The sequence below is a fragment of the Lathamus discolor genome, chromosome 3 (genome assembly GCF_037157495.1).
Source record: "Lathamus discolor isolate bLatDis1 chromosome 3, bLatDis1.hap1, whole genome shotgun sequence".
NCBI lineage: Eukaryota > Metazoa > Chordata > Aves > Psittaciformes > Psittacidae > Lathamus > Lathamus discolor.
The window spans coordinates 85,057,321-85,084,885 of NC_088886.1; the positions used below are offsets into that span (position 1 = coordinate 85,057,321).

A 27,565-nucleotide genomic window follows, 5' to 3' on the forward strand; every position below is an offset into this window, starting at 1 on the left:
GGTAGAACAAAGCAAAACACTAGCTACTTGAATGTTTTGAGTTTTCTGAATTACCTTGTACTGAACAGCTAATGTTTGTGGTGTGAAACAGCCATCTGTTTTTGTAGTTTAAAGGGAATCTCGTTCAAATGTTAAATACTCTAAAATGTGTTAGTGAAGAGGCTGTCATACTACACCATTCAAAACTTCTCAAGCAAACTGACTTCCTCTTCTTTGCATTAATAAACCAGTATCAAAATACAGGCAAAAATTTACTTAACCCAGTTTGGTCAGTGTGCCATGGTTATCTGTCACAAGGAATAAAAATGTATTTATTTTTCAGAACCGTCCAGTTTTTACTGTAACTTTTAATGAAAACATTCTATGTGCTTTGTGAGCAGAGATGAAAGAAATAACAAAGAGTTGATCAGATGTGTTTGGATGGGTAATAAAATGTTTGACAGGTGGAAACATTGCAGGATACGATGTCTTCTTCAGGAATTTCAGAATAAGGTGAAGATGAAACATGGCAGTTCTCTGTTTTGATTTGTACTGAAAGAAGGAGGAACACATCTTCTGAAAGAGAACTGGTCCCTTAAAACGTATGGGGGATTTTTTAAGGTTGGCTTCAAAATAGTCTCTAGTGTTTTTTTAACACTGTAGGGTACTGTGCACAAGGCACTATGCATATGCTGTTCACCACAGTATCCCAATAGTACTTGTTGCCCAGATGGTGCAAACCATATGCCTCTTGATAGTTTATCTATGTTTTGGAAATACCATTTAAAAATATAAGAAAGGTCATAAGACTTCTCAAAAGCAGCTCTAATGAGTTTCTTTTAAATGATGCTCCGGACATATTCAAGATAGTTTTCTCTCTCCCCCCCCCCTTTTTTTTTTTTTTTTTTTTCCTTCTTCTTTCTTTTTGTGTATGAATCTTTTATGGTAGAGATGTGGAACTATGGAATCATACTTGCCGCAGTGCAAGACCACAGCTCCGAATGCGTGCATGCAGACTTCACTGGTCCATCTGCATAGATAGTTTTTCTCCATAGGAGGTCCTTAAGAAGTGTACAGCACAAGGCTTAGTCTTCAGTCTGTCTTTCTTTTCTCCCTCCTACACCCTCTCCACCCCTGTCTGAATGAGCCTTTTTGGAAATCTAACTATATAGAAAGCCAGTTAAAATTTATATTTGTTCCTGTGTCTTCCATAATTCATGTGACAATTTCCAAAGGCTAAAGGAGAACATTCTCTTTGCCCATATGTCAGTTGTTAAAGTACATTTTCTGTTTTGCTTACCTGGCACACATCCACAGAGGGACGGCAGTCTAATTGCATTTCCAGCGTAGTGGTTCTTTGAAGTATCATCTAATTAGGAATGGGCATTGCAAAAGTTTAGACCAGCACTTAGGAAAAGAATGCTTCATGTAACCATCACTAATTCGTTAGGATAACGAAAGCTTATTTCCTTTGAGTAAAGATTTGCACATTCTCACCTACAGCAGTGTAATATATAATACTTCTTTGTAGCTCCTCTGAAAGCACAACTCTCTTTAAACGTAAATTAGCTAAACTGAAAGGCTAATTGCCGTGAGCTTCAAGTACAAAGGATGTCCATGCTTAGATTTTTTTTTTTTTTTTGCCAGCTGCAAGAGGCTGAGAAGATGTGGTTTCAGAAATCCTAACAGGGTATCTCATGACACCTAAGAATTTTAATGTGGTGTCATAAATCACTAATTTATTCTTGTTCTAGTATTGCTTGCAGAATCGATGCAGATAGATCAGTTCTGTGTACTTGGGAGGAAATGTGATGGGGGGGACAACTTGTTTAGTCAGGTAACGGCCTATGTAAAATACCTGAAAATACCTGTTATACTTGGCATTGCTTCCTCTCTTTTATCAAAGTAAGGATGAGTATATCTGGTTTGAATCGGAACTTCCTTTTGCAAGAGAAAGCAGCAGACTTTGAAGTACCTGTGCAAGATGAATATGGCTTACAATCGCTTTACAGACTTAGATTTTTTTCTGGATTCTTCAGCTGGATGTTTTCTAACATACTCAGATGCTTCTCTTTGTTTCCCATTTTTTTGTCTCATTTTCATGTTCTCACCTTTCAGTTTTTAATTGGTTCTAGTCTTCTAAGTCATTGAGTAAATACAACTACAGTGATATAGCAGTACCTTTGTAATGTGTGTGTCACTCCAGTGTGATTCACAGAATCATGTTCTTTTTGTATGGGACGTTTTAATTAGTGGATATTGTTACGTATCAGCTGCTCCTGAGGCTTGGCTTAATACTGTGCTGTATCCAGGTTACACAAACGTGGGAGCTCACAGGATTGATCCACTGTATTTTCCCTATATAATTTCCATCCTTTCTCCCTTTGAAAGAACTCATATTCTTGGTTTTATTCTTGTCTACTTCTGAATAGTTCACAGTCCTGTCTACTATAACTATTACTCTAAATGATTTTTTTTGATTATGCAGAATATAATGATCATGTAACTTCTCTTTATTCTCAGTTCACTGACTGCAGTCTCAAGTAGCTGCTTCTGTTACATGATAATGCTATTGAGCTATGTGTAAACCTGAGGAATGAAATGGCCCCATTTCATATCTGACTCCTGGTGGGTGAGAATAAGTACCATCCAGAACGCTTCAAAATCTGTCTGCAGTGAAAAGCTCTTTTTAAAGGATAAAGAAAGACACTTGCCAGATTCTTGCTTGCATAAATTTGAGAGACTAGGAAATGTATAGAATAGGAAGACTGAGGCTTTTGGTTAGTGAGCTTTCTTGGTTTTGGTTTTGGTTTTAATTAGAATTTAATGTGTATGTACAAGTGTCTTTCATGAAAGCAGAAGACTTTACAAAGAAAGGTTACCTCTTACAAAATAAATTGCATTCGTGGTGAGATTCTTAACACTGCCTCAGTGAAAAACTGTACTTGTTCTGTATATCCTAGAGCCAGGACTTTTCAGCATAGACTTTTAAAAGTGTGTTTTTCCAACCCTAACTTTAAAGAAGACAAGAAGGAGACACAGTCTTAAAGACAAATGGGACCTTTGATGTAATAACCTTTCTATTTTTTTAGCAGATACATACACCACAAGAACTGATGATAGAAGCTTTTTTGCTGTGTGAAAGATGTGCGTACTGTAAAATCTCAGTGGGTGTTTGCCACCACCATTTCCTTCTTGAACACTTCAGAAGGGACTGGACAGGACTGTTGGAACAGATGATTTTCTACACCAAATGTTCAGCTGTCTCAGATCCTGGGAAGATGAGGGCTGGGATTTCTGTGTAGGGACAGGAAGACTTCTGAGGGCTAGTGGGGTTTGGTCTCTGGCTGCATGTACATGTCCTCTCCAGGTTGGACTGGTCAGAGTATGCTGTTGGAAACCCTCCTAAAGCTGAAGTTTAGTGTGCTCAATGTAGGTATTTTTTCAGACGTGCTTTGCATCTGCTGCTCCCATCAGTTGTTGGGAGGTCACTGTGCTTATAATCAGGTCACCTTTTAATTTAGATGCGGAGCTTTAGGCAATGAGGGTTATTTTGAAATTGCTGCTTGTGTTTTTTTTTCGCTTGTAAATTAGTAGCAAGAGATTGATTTGAAGACTCCTTTGTCCTGTGTTATGCAAAGGAAGAAGGTCCTTTGTAGTCAGAGTGGGTTTAGAACTATTTTGTTTTTAAAAACAAAAATGAAACTTGTACGGTGGTTTCTTTTCCTTTGTCTGAAGGTTAATTCTCTTTCTAGACTGGCAGCTGGGATGCCTTAGGGTGTAGGTGCAGAGTTTGAGTCCTTGCTGTGATCGGTTGTTCTTTCAAGGTGTGTCCATACTGAAAACATTTTTGGCCATGTCAGGAGTGTACTTTTGAGGCAAGTGTTCTGATTTTCCCCACTTGGTTCATGTTTCAGCAGTCTCAGACTTTACCAGCTGAAAGGTTTCATTCTCTTGGATGGAAGTAAACCAAAGCGTGTAGTCCAGGAGCATATGTATCTCGTGGTGCAGTGATAATGGGCTAATGCAGTACCAGGCTGGTGGGTTCCAAAACAGCCCTCATTTGAAAGGTTCTGGTGCTGTTACAGGTACTCAGCAGGAGCTGTTGGCTCCATCAGTATGCTTTCTGGTCCATGCAGCTTTCTAATGCAGCTATTTTCTGTATTTAAATTACCCAAACCAACTGAGTTTGACAAAGTTGTAGATTATTGAAATAATTACTGAATTATATTTAGAATTATTTGCTTTCTGCAGTCAAATTTATGAGATTTTGATGAGCCAGGATTTTTAAACTGTTACCTATTTTATTATTATATAAGTATAGCATATAAACCAATGTAATATAAAAAGAAATGCTTTTGTTTCAAAATATTTACTTTAGGGAGGAAAAGCTACAACAGTGCTGTTGCAATACAAATACAAAGAAAACAAAGGGGTAGGGGACATTATTTATGGTTTAAAAAATACACTGAAAAGTAACAAATACTGAAGCTCTAAGCAGATTAAATTTTCAGATGAAAATGTCATCTAAGCTCAGCTGAGTCAAGGATCTTGGTTGCTCGCCTTGAAATTTGATACTTAGGCTTAAATGATTTAGTGTGACAGTGTCTAGCCTAGGTTTTCAGGATCCACTAGTATTTTGTTTTTAAAAGCAAATAGGTTCCTGTAGCCTACAATTACTTATAATAATGATTTTTTTTTAGTATTTCATGTGATGCATATATTAATGAATATATTGTTTATAGCTTTTAGTTGATGACAGGACTTTGTTATATGAAACATACAAGTCTTTGTACTGTTTATCATACTTGATTGGTGAATCATGCTGGAGGAGGAATCTGTATAAAACTAAGATTTTAAGCATGGGCTAGAGTTAGGAATGTGATGAAATATGCCATCTCACTGTCTAAATAACATTCACATACTTGTGCCAAAGAACAAAGCAGACTTTTTCTGGTAATATACTTGTCTGAACAGCAAGAGGAGTATTCTAGTATTGCTTGTGAATACTACACAGTTTTGGGAAGGACTGCTGAGACTGCTTTAGTGTTTCACTTTCTGTGCGTGTGGAGGTTTGGTGTCTCATTCCTCCTGCTTACCAGGGTGTGCAGAAAGGTCCATGCTGGTCTGGTTCCTGGGCTGAAAACAGGACCTAGCATTTAAAACCTCTTTGCTGGGTCAGCAAACTGACCCAGGGAGCTACAGACCAGTCAGTCTCATCTCTGCCTGGCAAAATCTTGGAGCACATTCTCCTGGAAGGCATGCTAAGGCACATGAAGAACAACAACGTGCTTGGTGACAGCCAGCATGGCTTCACTAAGGGGAAATCCTGCCTGACCAATTTGGGGGCTACGGAACTGATGGACAGGGGTAGAGCAGTTGATGTCATCTACCTGGACTTGTGCAAAGTGTTCGACACTGTCCCACACCACATCCTTCTCTCTAAATTAGAGAGACATTGGTGGACCACTCGGTGGATAAAGAACTGGCCGGCTGGCCGCACACAAAGAGTTGTGGTCAATGGCTCAGTGTCCAGCTGGAGACCAGTAACGAGTGGTGTCCCTCAGGGATCGGTGTTGGGATTGGTCTTGTTCAACGTCTTCGTCGCTGATATGGACAGTGGGATTGAGTGCGCCCTCAGCAAGTTTGCCAATGACACCAAGCTGGATGGTTCGGTTGATACGCTGGAGGGAAGGGATGCCATCCAGAGGGACCTTGACACGCTTGTGAGGTGGGCTGATGCCAACCTTATGAAGTTCAACCATGACAAGTGCAAGGTCCTACACCTGGGTCGGAGCAATCCCAGGCACAGGTACAGGTTGGGCAGAGAAGAGATTCAGAGCAGCCCTGTGGAGAAGGGCTTGGGGGTGTTGGTAGATGAGAAAATGAACATGAGCTGGCAGTGTGTGCTCACAGCCTAGAAGGCCAACCGTATCCTGGGCTGCATCAAAAGGAGTGTGACCAGCAGGTCAAAGGAGGTGATCTTGCCCCTCTACTCTGCTCTCATGAGACCTCACTTGGAGTATTGTGTGCAGTTCTGGTGTCCTCAACATAAAAAGGACATGGAACTGTTGGAACAAGTCCAGAGCAGGGCCACGAGGAGGATCAGGGGACTGGAGCACCTCCCGTATGAAGACAGGCTGAGGAAGTTGGGGCTGTTCAGCCTGGAGAAGAGAAGGCTGCGTGGAGACCTCATAGCAGCCTTTCAGGATCTGAAGGGGGGCTGTAGGGATGCTGGGGAGGGACTCTTCATTAGGGACTGTAGTGACAGGACAAGGGGTAATGGGTTAAAACTTAAACAGGGGAAGTTTAAGTGTGAGGGTGGTGAGGCACTGGAATGCGTTTCCCAAGGAGGTTGTGAATGCTTCATCCCTTGTGGTCTTCAAGGCCAGGCTGGAGAAAGCTTTGGGTGAGACGGTTTAGTGTGAGGTGTCCCTGCCCATGGCAGAGGGGTTGGAACTAGATGATCTTAAGGTCTTTTCCAACCTTAACTATTCTATGATTCTATTCTTCTATGCTTACGAAAACTGAATATATATATACATATATATGTAGTTTCATATATACCTATAAATATATATATAGGTGCACTCTTGCTGCTCTGCACAGCTTCCTGAGCCACCCTTCGGTAGATTAGGAGTATTTGGATGGTGGGAGAAAAGAGTAAAGCATAAATGGCAAGTTGTTTAGCCAAGAAATCTGGAGTCTTTCTATGTTAATTTCCCAAAACCTTTCCCCCCGTTACAGAGAGACCCCTTCCCTCACCTTTCTTCTTCTACTGATTTAGAAGCATACCTTAAATGAAATACATGCCTGCACACCTCCGCCCATACATATAGACAGTTCTTTGTGGAGCTTGGTTAATTTATTATGATGAGGTTTTGAATCCATAGGCAAAAATGTGTACTTCAGGTTCTTGGATTGTTTTTCAGGAACTGTCACTTACTGTGATTTGTGTAGCTCCCATAAGACTAACATTTAGCTGGCATTTTCTCTCTATAGTAGTTTAATTGTGAAGGTGTTGACAGATTACAATAGACAATGTCTTAATGCTTGTATGGAGGGAGGCTGAAGATTTGGGTGTATGTAAAAGTGGAAAGTGTTCGTAAGTATCACTTGAACAGTGCTGTCTTCCAGTGTTTCAGTAACATCTTTTGTTGGCATCCTTTTTGTTGAGTAATTTGGGGCAGTGGGTACAACTATGGGCATTGGAAAGTAAAAAGCTCTGGAACTAGTGTTCAGCAATGCAGAGGAAATGTTTCTTTAAATAATCTTAAAATCTGCTAGAGATGCAATAATAAATCTGCTTTAAAATAGCCTACAGAAAAAAATTACTTGTTGCGAGCTGTTGTGCGCAGACTGTAATATATTGCCAACTTATTACTTCTGAGCTCTGTGATGTGTCACAAATGCATGTATTTCTACTACTAAGTGATGCCTCCACAATTTGGAACATTATTTGTTGGAACTGGTCTTTGGTTCATGTTGTGTAACATTTAAAAGAAGAAAATACTGATTTAATAGTAAGCATTATTAGTTGGCTTCTAGTAACAGTTCTGGCTGTTTGCTTTGTAGGTATGAAGCGTCCATTAAGTCCTGACCACGTCTTTGAAGATGGGATTATGAATCAACCAGCTATTCTACAGGGTTTTGAAGAAAAAGGGCTGAGGAATGACAGGCAGGACTATCAATTAAGCAAAGAAAAAAAGAAGATACTGTTTTCCTTCTGTGAAGTGTGCAATATACAGCTGAACTCTGCAGCACAAGCTCAAGTTCATTACAATGGGAAGTCTCACCTGAAAAGAATGAAGCAGCTAAATAATGGAAAACTCCCTACAAGTACAACTCCTGGCGCTCTGTTTGCAAGTACAAGCACAGGTACATTATTAGTATAAGATGTTGGATTTTGGTCAAGAAATCTGAGTAAGCTTTTAAGCTCTACCTTCCCCACCTGACATAACCAGTAAACTTAATATAGAGTAATAATACTAGTAGTTATAATACTCTGCGATGTTTGGAATTACTGGTGATTTCTCTTTCTGTGAAGTCAACTTGTATGGAGGCAATATTGTGTTAATGCATGATTAATGGCTTTGTTGAGCCTTGTGTAGTTGAGATATGGTCTATTTCAAAGTAGCTGTTGTGGCTTTGGAGAGTCATGCATTTTGTCATCTGCTTTTGTTCCCCCCAAAAATTCTAGGATGCTATGTGCACAGGAGAAACGTCTTAAAAGAGATGTGGTGGTGGGAAGAGAAGGAGTAGAGCTGCAATTCACAGGCTTGGCCCTTTCCTTGTTTCTGCTTTCAGTGATCTGGATTTTAATTACTCTTATTCAAGTAAGAAGTAATTTGAAATAATAGTTTTTACTTACTGGGCAAAACAAAGGTCCCAAATGCTTGAGTGAAACACATTTAACATGCATAATGTAAAGGTGCAAAGCACAAAATGTGCCTTTTAATTTCAGTATTAGACTCAGCTCTTAGCTATTCTGAAAAAGATGTAGTCTTTCCTTCTCTATGCATATGAGAAAGTGAGCACATCATAAAAATGATTTAGTCTTGTATGGTTGGTAAGGGTAAGGATGTTGCAGCTCTCCTTCCCTTTTTTAAGGGGTACCAGTATGCCATAAGGTCTCTTGCTTTGTTGTTCATAGTTTAAGGATTTTGCTGAAGGATTACCCTTTTTCTGTAATGTTCCAACAGCACTGAAGAAAACCGATACAGCACATTAAGGCTGCTTTTCTTACTGATAGTTGATATAAATACTTTCTTTTTTTTTGGGGGGGTGGGGGGGTTGTTTTTTGTTTTTTTGGTTTTGGTTTTTTTTTTTTTTTTTTTTTTGTTAAAAGAGAATTCAGGGGGTTTTGACATTCCATAGAATCAAAAAGGGCCAAAGTTGATGTTGGGAAGTATTCTTTATGTCACAAGCGCGTATAGCAAGTTATTCTTTCTGGTTGTGAGATACATAAAATGCTGCAGGTTTAAGGACTTACTGTCTAGCAGAGGCAAAAGTTGCTGTTTATTAACACTTGGTATTGATGAAGTAACAGATCTCAAATCTTCATGAGAAAGGTTTTATTTTTTTAATTAGCTACATGAGGGGACTTGCTTTGGGGTTGTTTTTGGTTTTGTGTAGAAACAGTCAAACTGCATTAAAGGGTATAGCTTTTTCTGATTCTGATTCTTAATGGATTTGGCTGGTTTTGAGGTCTGTGGTATTGTTTTTTTAGAACCAAGTAACGTAAGGTTATCACTTAGGTAAGGCCTGTGGTCCAAAAGATTAAATTCCTATTGAATAACACCTAAAATTATTTAATTGTGTGCATTCTTAAAATTCCTTAATATCTATGAGACATCCTAATTTATAGACCATTTAATATACTGCTTAGGAGCCCCTACGAGAATAGGACTTACTGAAATGTAGTTCTCAAAGAACACTTTCTAAAAATAAGTAGAAATTAATTTTCCTATAAATTGACATTATCCAGGCTCAGTTTTAATCCATGTCCTCTGGAGTGTCATTACCTCTCATAATGGGAGTCTGACTTTCCCATTTCTTTGGCTAATGTTGTAAACAGAACTAATTGTGCAGATGGTACGAGAACATCCACAGTGAACAGACTTTATTCCACGTGCGAAGGAAGCAAATAGCCCCTCCCATACTTCATTGTTATAACTGCATATCCTGCTATCGAGCCCAGTGGTGAACAGTTCAGCACACAACAGAAACCTTTGCAGAAAGTTTCCTGAGATCTCTGGCTGGAGTTTTCCTCTGCCTTCATAAGATGAATGTGAAAATAGTAATATTCTGATTGGAAAATAAAGTCATGGAAAATATACATGACTGTGGATAGTTGTTGAAAATACAAAACCCAGGATTACAGACGAGCGAGGAGCATTCTTGATCCTGTGTGACAGAACTGATCTGTGCAACACCACTGCCTCCAGCCTCCTTGGCTCTTGGTGGATGTTCTTCCAAATGGGGATGAACATGACAAAGGAGTCCTGAGACATATTTTCATATTAATCCTCTTCTGAGGTCTGCTCTCGGACAGGTGGCCTCAGGTCGTTATAAAGCATTCTTTGTAATTGTTGACTTTCACTGTGTATTACAACTATAACCTCAATTTGTTGCTTGTAACTTTCAGTAGTAGGTTCTTATTGTACCACCATTGAAGAGTTTACTAAGATCTGGTAACTGTGAAATTCCATGTCTCGGCAATAATACTCCTCAATGTATAGATGAGGCTTTATATATTTGAAGTCTAGAAGTCGTTCTGGAGGTAACTTTAAAGTTGGCTCTCTATGTTTTAGAATAAGGGTACAATTGTCATAGAATTTCCAAAGGCATGTAGCAAAATATTTTCTAAAAAGCATACTCTGTTTTTATAGTCTTGTTTATTTTGCCTCCCCCATCCTGTTACTGAAATCTAGAAGCTATTTTGCTCTTGTAACTCTACCTGCAATTTTAGTTAATTTATAGCAAGTAAAATTGCATATAAAGTTTAACAGCTACTTCATATTGAGCAAATAAAGAAAGAGATGAAATTAGAAGGCTTTGGTTATCCACTCATTGAACTAATTTTCTTTAGATTAGTGCTAAAAATCATGTGTGAAAAAAGCAGTATTCTATGGGAAAAAGTATATTGCACATGATGTTAGAGCCTTCACTATTGCTTATGTTTGTGTTTATGTCACGAACATTCTCTCATACTGCATCTTAGGTTGAAGTTTGTCAGTGATGCCATTCCCAGGGGGCCATCCATATTGTGTGTCACAGGCATATCTAATGTATGGCCAGGCTTCTGTTAGAAGGAAATAAATGAAGTCTCAGGAAAGTAAGAAAGTGTGCATTTGCTTCCACAGCTTGAACTGGAAATTATTCCAGTTATTTCCTGTAAGCAGGAAAAGAATAGGGTAGTTCCTTGCAGCCTTAGGGAGTTGTATTTTGGAGTGGGCCTGCTAAGTGCTTTTCAGCAGCAGGACTTGCTGGAGCCTGCAGCGGTGACAGCCGTGGGGCACGTCACAGCTACTTGGAGTACCCTAAATCCCACTTTTTACCTCGAAAAGAAGGGCTAACGTGTTTGCTCCTCAAAGGGGAGGAACAAGTTTGAAGAGTATGATAACTGAAGACTGCCTGCCGGACTTGCTGCTAGCGCAGAGCTAATGTGTTAGCGTTCAGGCTAGGGATGGGAGGGCGGTGCGTCTGCGGTGCCGCACGATGCCACCAGGTGGTGCTGCAGCCCGGGCGATGGAGCCGTCGGCCGCGGAAGGTCTGGGCGTCTGTGGCTGCCTCTCTGTTCTCCTAAGCCTTTTTGTATTAAGTGAGCTATCTGTAGGGATAACAGCGAGTGGTTCATAAATATATGTTGTGGCCAGTCTTGTGGGAGGCTTTGCTGTGTTCCTCCTGGTTCTCCTCTGGAGGTGACACCGATTTTGCTTCAGAAATTCTCATTATGTGTTCCCTGGGGTGGTATCTCGTGGTGAATTTGCTCTCCTTTGCCCCCATGCTAATCCGGGAATGATTGGTGTAGTTTTAAGAGTAAATGTATTATAATTACCCATGGAAGTCCAAATTTTACAGATCCGTGGAAATGGGTAGGGTAATTTCACTTTAATTATAGAAAATGCTCAAATTCTAGAAGCGGCCAAAGCAGAATCACTTTTTCCTGGGTTCTGGGCTGTTTACAGAGCATATGTGCTTTAGTGTCCGGCTGGCACTCGCTAGCGCCTGTCTGAAGACCTTTCTGTAGGTTTGACTGGAAATGAGATTGGGATGTCGGTCCTCTGACAGTGTGTTCTTGGTAACAGCTCTGCCTTTTTGCTCTTGAAATCTCTGACCTCGCAGGGCAGTTTTGAAATGCAGTGGGATCTGTGCTGTGACTCTTTGTAGGGAACGATCCTACAAGTTAATGTGTTCCCCTGTGATACTGAGGAAGTAATCACAGTATGATTTCTTGAGAGATTACCTACACGCAGTTGTGTGATCTGGCTCACAGCCAGGGATCTGTTAAACTAGCAAAATAAATACATAAATGACTAGACTTCTGTTGTGTTCCTGACATAAATCAGGTCACAAAAAGTAATGTTAGTGTGATGGAGAAGGTAAAGCAGCAATATTGGACATGGGGGGAGAAAAGAGGGAGTGTAGAAAAGGCAGACTTTTCTCACTTTTGGGAATAGAGATTGGAATTGCTCTGCCTCCTTGTGTGATGCCATTTTAAGTTGTAAGTCTAAGCATCCTTTCAAGTTAATGGAGGCAGGGAGGCTTACAATTAAAGTGCTCAGAATTATTCTTCAAAGAATCCACAGACCATATAGCTAACTTGTGTATTAGTTTTCCATATTAAGTGTCTAGAGTTGGGAAGTGTGAATAGTGTCTCATATTCCGCTTTGGCCTGGTGCAAGAGAGGAAGATTATTTTTTTTTTTTCATTAATTAAACTTAAATTACTTCACCAGGTGACTAGGTCAGTGCAGGATTAAACTACAGTCAGTTACAACAGAATGAAACTGCACTGCATTACTCTGATTTCAGTGGAGTTCTCCTTTGTTTTTTAAATGTCAGAAGAATCTGATCATAAATGGAGGTCTTTGTTATGTAGGTTTGAATCCTTAGCTGAGCCAAGACTAGCTTTCTGGCAGGTAGATTAGTTGCCACCTAGGTCTGCCTTGTGCCAGTTTAATGGAGAACAGAATTTTTGCTTATCTTAAGCCTCTTGATCTGGGTCCTCAAATTCCTCATCAATGTTCATCTTTCCTTTTTCTGAAAAAAGAACAAGGATAATCTGATTTTTATTACAGGAGATCTTTATGAATTATTCTACCAAGCACTCGGAGGGATGCTAAGCAGCAATCAGAAGTATCTCGAAACAATTTTGTGAGCTGGGTCCTACTAGATGCATGCATGCATAGCTACAGAAATGGTGTATAAGGCTACAGAGAGGATGAGGGCAGTATAAATCCTTGTGAGTTTACACTTTGTGTTGCACCAAAGCCTTTTTTTGTTCTGCCCTCCATGTGTGCTGCCTACAGCCCAACCTTTTGGAAAACAGTTGGAAAAAGGCTGCTGCTGTGGGGGCATGAGGTGGCCTGATACCTTGGGCCTTCCTCCTTCTGGCCCTGTGTGGAAGGGGCTTGCTCCCTGCTTTGGTATCCTACTCTGTGTAAAATCTGCTTTTCTATTTGGAAAAGATTAGACTCTCCTGCTAAAAAGCATTTCTCCAGTGTAATAATAAAAAAAAGAGTTATGTTCCCATAAGACAACTTAGATCGGGGAGCTGATTAGAAACTGTTAGTATTTCACTTTTTGCTGCAGGGTATGTTCACTGCTTTTCTGGTCTTTTGAACAAGACTGCATTTGGTAAATGGTTCCACATTCTTTCCACTGCTTGAGTATCTTCCACAACTTACTCAAGAAATATGTAATATTATGTAAGTTAATGTTTTTCTTTCAATATGAAATGTGTTTATGGTAAGTGATTGCTGTTTTTCTTTGCAGCAGTTGTGATTAGCTGCTCTGAAATTAAGGGTGTTTATTATATTGTTTTGGTACACTTGATGCTTCGTACAAAATGTTGTTGATGAAAGTTAATACAAAGGGACAGAGCTGACATTAAAGATGGCTTCTTGTTTATTAGTAACTACAAACTGTATCTATTATATTCTGCATTTGAGTAGCTACAGCATGAAAGCATTGGTAAAATTAATTAAAAAAAAGTAAGTAATTGATACATGCCTTCAATGGAAGTCTTAAGGAAAAAAAAATAAAGGAAATTTATTGTTTCATTGAGGTTGGTTGTTTTTCAAGTAACTGGAGCAAAACATTAAAATTAATTCCCGTATGGCAAAAAGAAAACCCAACTATTTTGAAATTGGTAGAGATTACCAGACCGATTCTTCATCTGTAGCCTCCATTCTCTAGGAGGTAGGGAGCACATGAATGACATTTATAAGCACACAGATGGAGTATGTGACTATATGGAAAAAGCGGTTTGTGGAGGGGTGGTGGTTTGCGTGGAGTGGGGAAGGGTTTCAAAATAAAATTGGCTACTGCAGTAGGCACGCTTTGCTCTCAGCTTGCACAAATATTTTCTTGTGTCAAAATTCTCTGCAAAATTCCTTCTCTGAGAGTTTTACCTCTTTCGGGGCAGTTATATGCTGTGGTAAAGAACTAGCATTTAAGACATCAGATAATCAGATGTTCTAGAATCTAGGACAAAAATACAGCTGCTCAACAGCCATGACTTCCAGCTGAGAACATCTGCAGGAGTGGTGAGGAAGCAACTTCTGCTCAGGCTGGGGGGTCTCCCTTATAATTTAAACAGCCTGGAGAGCTGCTGAAATCAGTTGAGTTCATGTTGCTGTAAGGGTTTCTTTTTCACTGTCTCTTTGAAGGCTGTGATCCACGGTTTACAGGTGTAGACAGCTGAGATGAAAAGGCATCTGTCAGTGCAGAGCCATCACTGTTGGAAATGCAAACTGAATAAAAGTGATTTCTGTTTTTAAAATGACTGAAAAAATATCAAGTCAGATTTGTTTATTATTTTTCTCTTGCAAAAGTAAATCAGTAAGTGTCCTACCTGTGATCAGATCCTGCCAAAATGTCTCTTATAGTTGTCTCATGACACAGTAGTATATTTGCATAACTGTGCAGGTATTATAATAAAACCTCCTGTGCCTTTTTATTCCTTTGCAAACTTAACCTAGTTGTGATTACATCTGATTCTTATTGTACTGTGTATCTCTGTGGGTGTGAGCATGCACAGAGATGCATGCCCTCTTACCTTTTTTGGGCAAGAAAACGTATGGAGTACCCGAAAAAAGATTTACATAGTGGGAAGTCTGTGTGGGAGTACTACGAGCATGAATTTAATAAGCCACAGAGAATTTTCATAGTAATTAAAAATTATTGTTGTTTTAAAGGACAAATGTACTGGTCGTGTAATGTCATGGTTTTAGTTATTGATTTTTTTGTACAAATGCTTAATCTGCTGGACTGTACAGATCTCTTCTGGGTCAGTATTCTAAAATTTTTAATCCAAATATTTATGCTTCCCTTTAATAACTATTTGTTTATGTATCACAGACTTTGTCTATTACGTGTTTAAAAACTACTTATTTCTTCCTTTGCATAATTGGAAATTAATCTCACTTAGAAAAGCTGTGAGGAATCATTAATTTTTATTGGAGGATTTTCTTCCAGTAACGAGCCTCATCACAATACAGGCTACTGATTTTTCCCTGTCTCGTGTTCATTGTAGAAAAGACAGAGCTATTTTTAACATTTACACAGTCTAGATAGATGATTCTTCGTTCTGTGTGGTTTGGAGCTGAATCTGTAGAGCCTTTCATAATCGTATCTTTCTTTTTTTTTCCTGATGGTTTGTTTGAATTTGATCACTGTAGCTGATTCCATGCATTGATAATGAAGGCTTGGGTTGCCTGTTTCTCAGCATAAATTCACCTCAGACTTCTACTTTGACAGTGCTCTGTGTTTCGGTACGCATGAAGATACAGAACTGAAATTGCTTTGCTTTCTTTACAAATGACTCAGAGTGTGCTTGTCCTTCCTTAAAATGTTGCCAGCGTGTGAAGGATTTTCAATGAGCAATGCAATAAGCCGGCATCTGGGAAGGTTTGAGGCTGCACTGGTATAGCAGTGTACTGTCACACAGTTGATCAGGGCTGGAGCCAAGTCTCTGTAGCAGCGTAGATCATATTGGTCACATACTGGAAGTTTTGTTTATGTAACTTGGTTGCTGTTTAAGCTGCTTTAATAGTATTGCCATAATGTGGAGTGGACTTCCCAGTAGAGGTGAGCATGATTTTTATTACTAAACTTCGCTGAATTTCTCTCTGATATGATATTAAGAGTGGATGTTTACATCTTTGGCATTATTTCTGTGTGCATGTCGTTTGTGTTTCAGTTATTCCAGTGGGAAGGTTAAGAAAAATGGCAAGGCATATAATGCATGTTTTTCTTCTTGTCTTATTTCAGTATTTAAAGTAACTCTAAATATGTGGCAAGCTCCCTTTCCTTGCTTGCTGTTTGCAGAGGGCGTCTTTCCAGTAGGTGACTTTCTATGCATTTTAAATGTTTTTGGAACGTGTCAGTGATGCTGTATTATTGTTATGGAGAGAAGCTAATTGGCAGTGTGACTAAATACCTCTTATGAGAGCTTGCTTTCTGCTGTGTTAAATCTCAAATTATAATGATACGCAAAATGCAAGAGTTGTTGGATTCTCCAGATAAACTAAGAAAGTACAGAATGCAATAAATTGCATGCATCTTGCATATGTCTGTCATTGTTAATATTAAAAGTTATGACCTGTCATGCCAGGACAGCTTCCAGTAATTCATTTGCACTGACAGCTTGCTTTGAGAAGGGTATAAAATTACTCACGCTTCTCCATAATCAGTTAAATTTGAGATTTAGTGCAGTAAGTTTTATTTAAGGGAACAGATAGTGTGCTAAAGGTAGCCCACAAAGTTCCAGTAGTAAATCTTTAAGCTCGAAAAAAGCATTATCATGAACTAAATAGACTTTGTACTGATGTATTTTTTAAAAGGTCTTTTATTGAGAATTTCACCTATAGCAGAGCACACACACACACACACACACACAAAAAAAAAGAGTTCAACTGAGTTACTTATTAAGCACATTGGCAGAACAGGAATGCTTAGTTTGTGGTGAGACCTGCTATGATTATATTTGCATTTTCTGATAATAATTAGCTTTATAAAAGGAGGAAAGATGCTAAAAATATTTATGAAAATGTTTTTCTTGCTTGCTATAGAAATGTCTTTGCTTACTATGTAAAGACTGCTGTGGGTTTTTTTATGAGGAACTAGGACAGCTCTTGCGTTTTCCTGCTAAATATATTTATGAGGCAGCTGTTTTATAGCTTTCAGCTCTAAAGTTATAGATAAGTGTGTATTTGTTTGACAGAAGATTCGAGAATTTCCATTTACTGCCAGTACATGTAAAGCTTGGCTAAGCAGACTGCATCAGGAGCACACACCATTTGTATTAGCCAATCTGTCTTTGCAAGTCCCAGGGCCACTATCTTGCTAGAAGCCACTGTGTGCTTTTGAAAGCATGAAATTAGTTTTATACTGAGCACATGGTTTCTCATTTAGCAGTTCTTTTTATGGTAATGGTCAATTTATGGTTCAGTGCCAGAATTTTGGTGTTCTGTCAAAGCTGATAGCTTCTGCTAAGGTGTTCTTTGGAGATAAAAACCAACCAGACAAACCCCAAAACAACACCTCCACCACATTCCCCCCCCCCCCCCCCCCCAAAAATAAAAACCAAACCCAGCAAAAATGCAGTTTGTGGTGGGGATCCTAGGGAGACCCTAATAAAGGAAAATTCTCCCTAGTGACTTAAACTACGCGTATTTCTGATAGCATTTTGGAGTTACTTTGTTGCAGTTTTTCAGATAACATTTGCAAGCATGTTTGTCATTCATGCCATAAATATATTAAATTCATTGTCACCTTCTTACACTTCATGGAGTTTTACAACCCCTTCGCAATAAGCTTTTTTCCATGACATGGAAAATTACTGTCCGTCAATGCTAATTTGCTTTGTGTGCTTACTTAATGACCAAGGACAAAATACACTCAAAACATGTACATAAAGCACCCCAAACATTCAGGAGAGCTGCTTTTAGAAAGCAATTTTTAGACCACGTTACAAACTTTGCTCTTTCTTTGGAAATTTGTAGGAGACAAAATCAGTTGTTAGTAACTACCTTTCTAAAACCTTTAATACGTAATTCATAAATTGATGAGCCACCACTTTTTACACTTGATTCATTCTTGGAAGAGGGTATTCTAAAACACGTAAGTTTCACCTCAGCATGAGAAAGAACTTTACGTATAGGGTGACAGAGCACTGGAACAGGCTGCCTAGGGAGGTCCTGGAGTCTCCCTCTCTGATGTTCAAAACCCACCTGGACACATTCCTGTGTAACCTGCTTTAGGTGGCCCTGGCTTGGTAGGCGGGGGTTGGACTAGATGATTTCCAGAGGTCACTTTCAACCAAATGATTCTGTGAGTCTGACTGTCAGAGTGCTAACTGTTCCCTTGCCAGCAGCTATCCGTAGTGAAAGACTAACATTGTGCATCGTTAGGCTTTGCTTGGGTTACTTTGTCCAGTGTGCATCACTCCCTCTTGTACATTAGGTAATTTTAAATTGTGTTGTTTTTAATATAGGCCCCTATAATTCTGACTTGGTCCTACAATAAGCATTTTATTTTATGATACTATGTTTGCTGCTTTGCTCAGTTCTGTCTGCAAGGGGTAAAATTTGACTTTGCGTTTTGTGTGGACGATATGGTGAGCTCTACAATTGGGAAAGTTTCTCTCAAGTGCTGAGAAGAGATTGTGAAAAGCTACTGATAACCCTTTCCTGGGAAAGAAGCTGCAGGCCATAGCTTCTAGAAGCCTACTTAAGACAGTGTACCGATTTCTTATTCTTCCGTCATCATGCAGGAGGAAGAGAGGTAGAAGCTGTGGCAATTACTGCCCTTCATCAAAGACATCTAGGTGCAGCAGAGTATCACTTCAACAAAGCTCCATTCTCAAAGCCATGTTGTTTTGGATCATCGTGTAGTCATGAAATAGATGCACACTGAGATGGTTTTTTTTATACAGCTTAAAAAAAAAAAAAAAATTGCTGTCATTTTAGGACCTTTGAAAAATTTTTTCTTGCTATTCTTCAGAGTGTGTTTAAAGGCTACCAGGCAGAAAATATTGTTACAGACATTTGGAAAACAATGCATGACATGTCACTACCATGACACATAAAACTTGTTTTATTCCTTCATGTGCTTGAGCTAGAATGTATTTCCTTGTCCTTTAATTCTTTCTGGGGCTCTTTTTATCCGTGTTTTTTATTGCTATGAGTACAGGCTTGTCACATTTCAAGCAGGCTAGTCCTTTGTTCCATGATGATGCTGTTTGTAAGGTGCTTGCAGCTTCAAAGATCTTGCATCCTCTTCCCAATGTCTTTGTTACTGCATATTTCCCCTCCTTCTGTTTCATATTGGTAGGTAAAGTGAGAAGCAAGTTCTGGTGTGCTCCTTACACTGGAGAAAACCACTTCCTGATAGGGAGCTCTACTGTTTCAAGAACTGCTTCTGAATCAGGTTGCCAGTTATCACCCAGCACCGCAATTTTAATTTCTTGTCCTTTAGAAAACATCAGTGTTAATGTATGGTGATCTTCTTCAGTGTGAGAGCATTTGGGGGTTAGCAGCTTCACTACTGCAAGGTTACTTACAAGGACATTTTGAATGATACTGTAAGCTAAGAGGAAAAAATGATTGAGGAAGTGGTATGGGGTTGTGAGCAATTCCATGTTGATCACTTGACTTTGGGACCCAAGTCTATTCAAGCTCTTTGCGGAAATCTTGAATTTGCCTTATTTAGTGAAGGTCACTGATGATTCCTGCCAGAGGAGGTGAGTAAACTGGGAACTGTAGCTTACCGTGACAGTCCTGTTGAAGCCTTACTGCTGAAGCTGACGTTCCTGTATGTTTTTCCCTGTCTATAGGCTGAAGAGCCAGCAGAGGTGTTCTGGAGGTCTCATCCAGAATGCTCAGCCAAGAAACTGTGTCTTTTTTTCATGTGTTTTCTGTTGGATTCTCAGCAGTGCTCATAACATGACCAAATGAAGGAAGGGCAAATGAACTGAGTAACTTCCTCTTTCGTGTATGCTTTTTGTTCCTTTATGGGGATATTTTATTTTTGTTTTCTTTTCGGAAGTGAGGAAAGCAGAGTGCTTTTTGATCTGCATGGGTGCAGGGAGAGTGCTTTTATATTGACAAAAGCAGTTAGGGCAAAAGAAAGGCTAAATTCCTTAGCCTTGAACCTATCCTGGAAAAGCTTTTTGTCTGTGACTGAGCACTGAAGGTCTCAATAAGGAAGTCTTCTTAATACTTTGTGAACAGAGAAATACAGCTTTTTTGGAGGACCAAGATTTTCAAAGTCATACAGTGTGTTATTGGAGCTACCTGAGGGAAAGGCGAAAGCTCAATGGACAAAAGTTTCTGGTAGGCAGCTTGTGAAAGTGTCAGATTTTTGACTGGACAAGAATTTGTGATATGATGCATTTGGTGCATATGTGGTGGCTCTGGATGGTGTCTGATATAACACCCATAATTATATGAAATAACCACCATTTTCAATAAGGGGAAAATGGATGACACAGGGGACTAAAGACCAGTCAGTCTCACCTCCGTGCCTGGCAAAATCTTGGAGCAGATTCTCCTGGAAGGCATGCTAAGGCACATGAAGAGCAACAAGGTTCTTGGTGACAGCCAGCATGGCTTCACTAAGGGGAAATTCTGCCTGACCAATTTGGTGGCCTATGATGGAGCTACAGAAATGATGGACAGGGGTAGAGCAGTTGATGTCATCTACCTGGACTTGTGCAAAGCGTTCAACACTGTCCTGCATGACATCCTTGTCTCTACATTGGAGAGACATCGATTTGATAGGTGGACCACTCGGTGGATAAAGAACTGGCTGGATGGCAGCACGCAAAGAATTGCGGTCAATGGCGCAATGTCTGGCTGGAGACCAGTAACGAGTGGTGTCCCTCAGGGATCTGTGTTGGGATCGGTCTTGTTCAACATCTTTGTCAGTGACATGAACAGTGGTTCATGATTGAGTGTGCCCTCAGCAAGTTTGCTGATGACACCAAGCTGTGTGGTTCGGTTGATACGCTGGAGGGAAGGAATGCCATCCAGAGGGACCTTGACACGCTTGTGAGGTGGGCTGATGCCAACCAGATGAAGTTCAACCATGCCAAGTGCAAGGTCCTACACCTGGGTTGGAGCAATCCCAGGCACAGGTACAGGTTGGGCAGAGAAGAGATTCAGAGCAGCCCTGCGGAGAAGGACTTGGGGGTGTTGGTAGATGAGAAACTTAACATGAGCCGGCTGCAGTATTGTACTCGCAGCCCAGAAAGCCAACCGTGTCCTGAGCTGCATCAAAAGGAGCCCAGCAGGTCGAAGGAGGTGATCCTGCCCCTCTACTCTGCTCTTGTGAGACCTCACTTGGAGTATTGTGTGCAGTTCTGGTGTCCTCAACATAAAAAGGACATGGAACTGTTGGAACAAGTCCAGAGGAGGGCCACGAGGATGATCAGGGAACTGGAGCACCTCCCGTATGAAGACAGGCTGAGGAAGTTGGGGCTGTTCAGCCTGGAGAAGAGAAGGCTGCGTGGAGACCTAATAGCAGCCTTCCAGGATCTGAAGGGGGGCTGTAGGGATGCTGGGGAGGGACTCTTCATTAGGGACTGTAGTGACAGGACAAGGGGTAACGGGTTAAAACTTAAACAGGGGAAGTTTAGATTGGATGTAAGGAAGAAGTTCTGTACTGTGAGGGTGGTGAGGCACTGGAATGGGTTTCTCGGGGAAGTTGTGAATGCTCCATCCCTGGCAGTGTTCAAGGCCAGGTTGTACAGAGCCTTGGGTGAGATGGTTTAGTGTGAGGTGTCCCTGCCTATGGCAGGGGTGTTGGAACTAGGTGATTTTAATGTCCTTTCCAACCCTAACTAGTCTGTGATTCTTTAATTCTGTGATATCTGTGTTCAGGTGATTAAAGGATGTTTCCAGGTCTAGAGACTTCTGAGGTTGTTGTGGTATGTTCTTCTTTGATTGTTTGTTTTGTTAGCTGTTTACTTGGGTAAAGTTTAGACTTTTACAGAGCTAGAAGACCGAGAGAGCAGGTCTCTAGGGTGCTGGTTTCCCTTTTGCTTTCTTCAGACATTCTGTGATAACGTAATTGGAAGTCAGAACATATCACCTGGAAGTTCGTGACTTCCACCCAGCAGTTTCCATTTTCTTTCTTTAGGATAGTTCAAAGTAGGGGAAGCAGAGAGAGGAAAAAGAGGAAAGAAAGCTGCCTTTCTGCTCAAAGTGGATTAAAAATTATCACCTATGTGTGATCTCCCGTCATTCAGCCTAGAGTGTTTGCAATGATGACATCCTGAAATGTTTTATTTCTTAATAGGGAGAATGAAAGCATAGTTCTGGAACTCAACATATAAATGCGAACAGAAAAGGAGGCTTTTTTTTTTTTTTTTTTATCAGCAGAACATGGTTAAGTGGAACACGGAGAAAATAAAGAGGAGAGGAGGTCTTTTAGGCTTTAGAGTGGCACATCTGGATAAAGAGTCACAGAAATCACTTCATCAAGAAAAAGCAGAGTAGTTGGAAAGAACTGAAGATTATTGTTAGGAATTGCAATTAGTGTACTCTGTCCAGATTTGTTAGTGTTACCACTGAAGCCTGATATGTCTCTAGTAAGGTTCCGAATAGTAAGTCCGTCCTCTAAAAGTAATCACTTGTAGCAGCCTTTTTAAGGGAACATGAATAGCACTTGGCACCTGTGTACCCAGGTTACATCTGAAAATAAGATTTAAGCTTTTCTGTCACTTTGGCTGGTGAGCAGGGCACAGACTTTGAGAAAATCCAGGACTGGAATATCAGAAATTTATTTACTAGGGATTAAATCATAATGAAAACATCCCCAGTTTTGTTGTTTGTTTTCTTTTTTTCTAGATATGATTAGAAGGAAAGCTTATATGAAAGTAGTGTAGTACCAGACTTTCTCTTAGTAACTATTGATAGAAACAAGTGAAAATCTGGCAGAAACAAGTAAAAATATTGCTGTCCCTTCTTCATTTTGTTTGTCATTTCCCAGTACTTGCTCATTTTAGTAATTTATCATCTCTAACAAGTATTTCTCCCTCAAGGGAATTTTTTTTCTCTTTCCTCCTCATCAAAACTAACAAGTCAAATGACTTTGTGTTAGAGATTACCTCAGATTACCATTGCTAGGAAAAAAATATCTGAGTTGATGTTGTTATCTTCATTGTATAGTAGACTTGTACTGTTATTGCATGGTCTCTAAGCTGTTGGTATCTTCCTGTAGGTAATGTTTCTCAACTGGACAAGGAAGCTTAAAATCCAAATCAATAAAGTAATCTACCAGAAACTGATGGATTAAGTCTGCAATCTAGTTAAAATGTTTACTTAAATACTTTATAAATTCCCAAATTTTAGATTTTTGTTGAAAAGAAGCAGTGTTTGGTGCTTAGTGTTTCACACTGTTCATTGACAATTTTTCAGTTAAGAGGCAGAAACAGCCTGTTGCTCATTAAGTACGTCAGGATATGCACTAGCAAAAAAGTGGTAAAAATTAGAAAAGTGTGATTTATGGAAACATTAGTTTTGAAACATGTATTCAAACTATTAAGTTATTACAAAAGAAATGAATTTTAATTGACATGATTTCATATGTGATTTGCTAATTACAGTATAGAATTGTAATATTTAATTTATAAAAAGATACTGGATTTGTAAACACTTTTCAAATAGCTTGACAAGCTTTTACCCAAAATTATCATGCTGTTCACAATGTGATATTTATTCATTGATCAAGCCCAAGTTTACTGGAGGCTTATGAGAAATGGGACAGAACAGAATGAGCTCTTGCAAGAATGGATAAAAACTGGGGATTTCCATGTTCTGCAACCTAAATGTGTAGCTTCTCCTCATGCTTTCTTTCATGAACATGCACACTTGTTGGAAAAATGGTAGTGGGCTTAAATGGGTGGTGACAAGGAAGAGATTTGGGTTAGAGCTGAAGTATGCTGTACCGATTAAGTCAAGAGGTAAACGAAAATAAAAAGAAGGAATTTATGAAAGCAGAAGGTGTTGCAGCATCCTGATACATGAAATGAAACAGTGACGTGGCTGCAGTCAAGGTCTTCTAGACTTTCCAAGAGCCAGCTACCTTTGCATATGCATTTTATCTGAGACTTTAGGGATGCCTCTAAGGTTAAATATTCATTTAAGTGTTCAGAGATTGTTTGGTACGGTTCATGATTAGGAGTCTGAATTAGAGCAGAAAGAAAATACAACTTCTGGATCTTGAAAATTCTGTCTTAAAAAGGTTTCATTAAACGAAGATGAAAAGTAACTTGTTATGGGTCTGGAGATATGCCTAAAGAAATAATACCTGAGGAGTTTAATTTTTTTTTCTTTTGTTGTTTTGTTTGGAGTTATTTATTTATTTATTAATTCTTTTTTTTCACTTTCTGCTACTTTGATCGATTCCCTTATTTTCCTGCCTGCAGAAACTGAAGCTAAGGCAAAGTGTGCAGTAGTGCAGTACTATGCCCCAGAAGGTGGGGGATGCTAAAGCATCCCAGGGTTTTGCACCCATTTAACCATGTGTGTAAACTGGAAGTGAAGTTGGTCACAGCTGAAGAGGCAAAAGACTAGACATGAATTCTGTGCTGTACTTTGGGAGTTTGGGTTTGTTGTTTAATTTAAAACTTTTTTTTTTAAATCTAGGAAACAAAATTTGTTTAGAGGAAGTGCACAATTAATCAGAAAACTAACTGAAGAAATGTACACACATTTTAATTTCTGAAGTATTTTTTGTTGCTTTATATTTGTATAGCAAGATGCTAGTACTTGAGTAAATATGGCATATCTTGCCTTTCTGTGTTTAGAAACCCAAATTAATACCACAAACTGGTTTTTATGCATAATAGGCATGTTATTAATAAAATTCAAAATATTTAAACTATCTTTATAAATAATATTTTTGTCAGATTATTTAATTTTTGTTATCATTGTTTCAAGTAGAACTACCAGCCACCTTTCCAGCCTTTTTTAAGAGATGCTTAGAATTCTTTAATTGCTGATACAGGTTTCTTTAGGTAATGATCTTTTACATGCAAGAAATATATTTGAAGGGCTGTTAATGTATTTAATATCAAGCAGCACTGAAATTTAAAGACTGTTTGAAATTGAAATTTCAGATTTCGGTAGCGTTTTATATCAAGACTCAGTGGCAGAAGGAAAGAGCAGGTTTTAGTAGGCAGTGAACCTATCTGTTACACTAACCTCACTGTTAAACTGGACATCTACTCTGGCAAAGATGGCCCATGTTTTCAATCATAATGTGCTTATTTTTTGGTTAAATTCTTGGAAGGTGGTGGAATGATAGGCATATACTTTCTGTCTTAGACTAAATGCAGTTATTTTTCTATCTTCTCACAGTTTTGTTTCAGAAATATTTGTTACTATAATCCAGACTTGAAATTGGTGGATGAATTGGGCAAATTAAGGTGTCTATAATTTTAAAGTATTTCTACTTTGTACTGCTTTCCTCATTTGAAAACCTAGGGTTGCTTTGATGAATAGTGAGCACGCTGCCCTGGCTGCTTCAAGTCTTCCCTTTGCAAGGTTGATGCAGTGCATCAAAGTTACTTCAACTGCTTTAAATAACCAAGATAAGAATCTTAATCACAGAAATTGTTATGCGTTAATTGAATAACTATGAGTGGCGAGCTGGAGTTTGTGTTCTTTCTGCTGGCTGCTGATTAGCAGGCTGTTCAACTGACTGCTCAGGATCTCATCCATCCTGTATGAGGGGTTCTCAGAACTGACAGCTGCCTACTACATAGAAGCCCTCTGGATGTGTCTTGTTTGTTAAACATGGTCTCTCTGTGACAAAAACATGCTGCTGTAAAAACGGGGGTTTAGAAAGACTAAATGAGGTGCCCATGTGAAAGACAGGGAGCATGCATGGAGTCTGAGTGAAAAAATATCAATTTTTAATCTGTCTTGAGTGGTCAAAAGCTCAATTGATACAATCTAAAATGTGTCAAAATAGCAGCTTTTAGTAGGTAGTTAAGTGGGCATAACCTGCAAGAAACTGCTCCTGTATATGCGCTACCTATCCCAAAGCCGAAATCCCTTTACTCACTATGTTATTTTCTAGGCCATCTATTGCATGAACATGTAGTTTATCACCTACAGCAGCAACTGTATTGCAGACTTCAGCTTTCTGGTGTTAGAGCAACAACCAGTAACAGCACAGACACAGGAACAACTATATTGTAGAAATGGTCTCTTTATTTATTTATTTTTTTCTACTTTTTTGTTCTTTCTTCCTTGATCTTGTTGCTGAACATGAGTGGAACATGACTGGACTGCTCTGGTGTAGAGCAAGCAGCTGCCAGAGTGAAGTCGAGTCCGAAGGGACATCTACCAATTAACTGAAAATAAATCTTGTTACACTAATCAAAGCAAACTTGTTACCAGTAATCTCGAAGTCAACAAATTTATAAGGCATGTATGGTTTAACTTGACTCTTTTGGTATAAACAAAATTAGATCAGTGCATCCACTGGGGCTCATGGACTCTGGGAACCAAAGAAATCACCAAGTCTTACCTTCTCTACAATACCAGACAAAATCATCTCAAGCACTAATTCCTTCAGTAGAAGATATTAGTTTCCCTAACATGCCAGTGCTTGCTGCTAAATCCAATAAATCTGCAATTGAACTAGAACACATTATTTAGAGGCACATCCAAGTTCAATTTAAGGATTTCAGGATGTGATGAATTTATTTGTTTCACTGTTGTATTGCTTAAATAACCTCTTACCTTTGCAGTTAAGAACGGCATCTTACTGCCATTTTTAATTTCCTAATTACGAACTGGGAGGTGCGTTTTCTTCCATACTATTAAAGGACCTCTATTATTACACAGATTCTCCTTTTAAAGTGGCAAGGAAGTTTAATTTAAATTCCAGCACTGTTTTTATTAAGCTTGCAATTAGAAACGCAGATCATGTAACATCTGAAATGATGTTACATCTGAATCTGATCTGAAATTCTTTTTTCTTTTAATGACATAGTTCACATCAGTGGTCTCAGTGAATCCCTGATGAATCAGAATGACAACTTTGCATCTACAGTAGTGGACTGTTGAGTCCTGGTTTTTCAAGTCTCCACAACATATACTTAACAGTAACAAGTACGCTTTCAGCCAGAACTGAGTTCATAAAGCTCTTTCTTAGGATCAAGTTAGGAGCATGATACCAATACTCCTCAGGATTTTTCTGGGCTTTTGCTGTGTTTTCTTGCAGTTAATTTTCAGCTGGCAGGATCAAACAAATCTGAGTGAGCACTTGTGAAAAGACAGTCGTTTTTCAGGTCAAATCCCTTGCTTATGGTATACCCTGCTTGTTTTGCTCTTCTGTAAGATGTTGGCCTTTGTGTCTGAAACTATATATTAAATACTGAAAGACAGCTATGCATCGCCTTTATGTCCACTTCTTGATACCATCCAGGATATGTACCTTTGCCATTGTAACAATTGTTTCATTGTTTTTTGGAAACGCATGAAGCCTGATATCAATGAGGTGATAGGAGTGCTGTTGCTTTAGTCTGATTTTATTTTTTTTTTTTTTGTGTGTGCTTATCGTTTCACCTAATTTTCTTTTTACTGACTTTTATCTAAAGGCTTTTATATAAAACACTGCCTCCAGTGAAGACACACATTCTGCCCATTTTCCTAATCAGCTTTTAAAGACATTGCCTATATGATTTACCTGTCAGATGTTTACTGAGTTTGACCTCAAGGTTTTGGAACTAAGAATATCTGTAATCTAACCATGTAAATAATTCATTGAATCATTTTTGGTACACTAGTACTAGTACCTCACAAGCATGCCCATTAGATGTTGTCTTTCCTCCACTGGGC

At 39.2% G+C, this 27,565-nt stretch overlaps 1 protein-coding gene across 10 annotated transcripts in view; it reads left to right on the forward strand.

Annotated features, from left to right (window-relative positions):
- ZNF385B (zinc finger protein 385B) overlaps positions 1–27,565 on the forward strand; it is a 168,031-nt gene that overhangs the window by 24,183 nt on the left and 116,283 nt on the right. For 6 of the 10 annotated variants that reach the window (XM_065670208.1, XM_065670209.1, XM_065670207.1 and 3 more), the window contains one exon: positions 7,555–7,857. In XM_065670208.1, the coding sequence (XP_065526280.1) occupies positions 7,557–7,857 (301 nt within the window). In that variant the 5' untranslated portion in view covers positions 7,555–7,556. Of the gene's footprint in view, positions 1–7,554; positions 7,858–15,535; positions 15,795–15,977; positions 16,049–27,565 lie in introns of those variants that run through there. The other 4 variants (XM_065670212.1, XM_065670210.1, XM_065670214.1 and 1 more) reach the window with 3 other exon arrangements.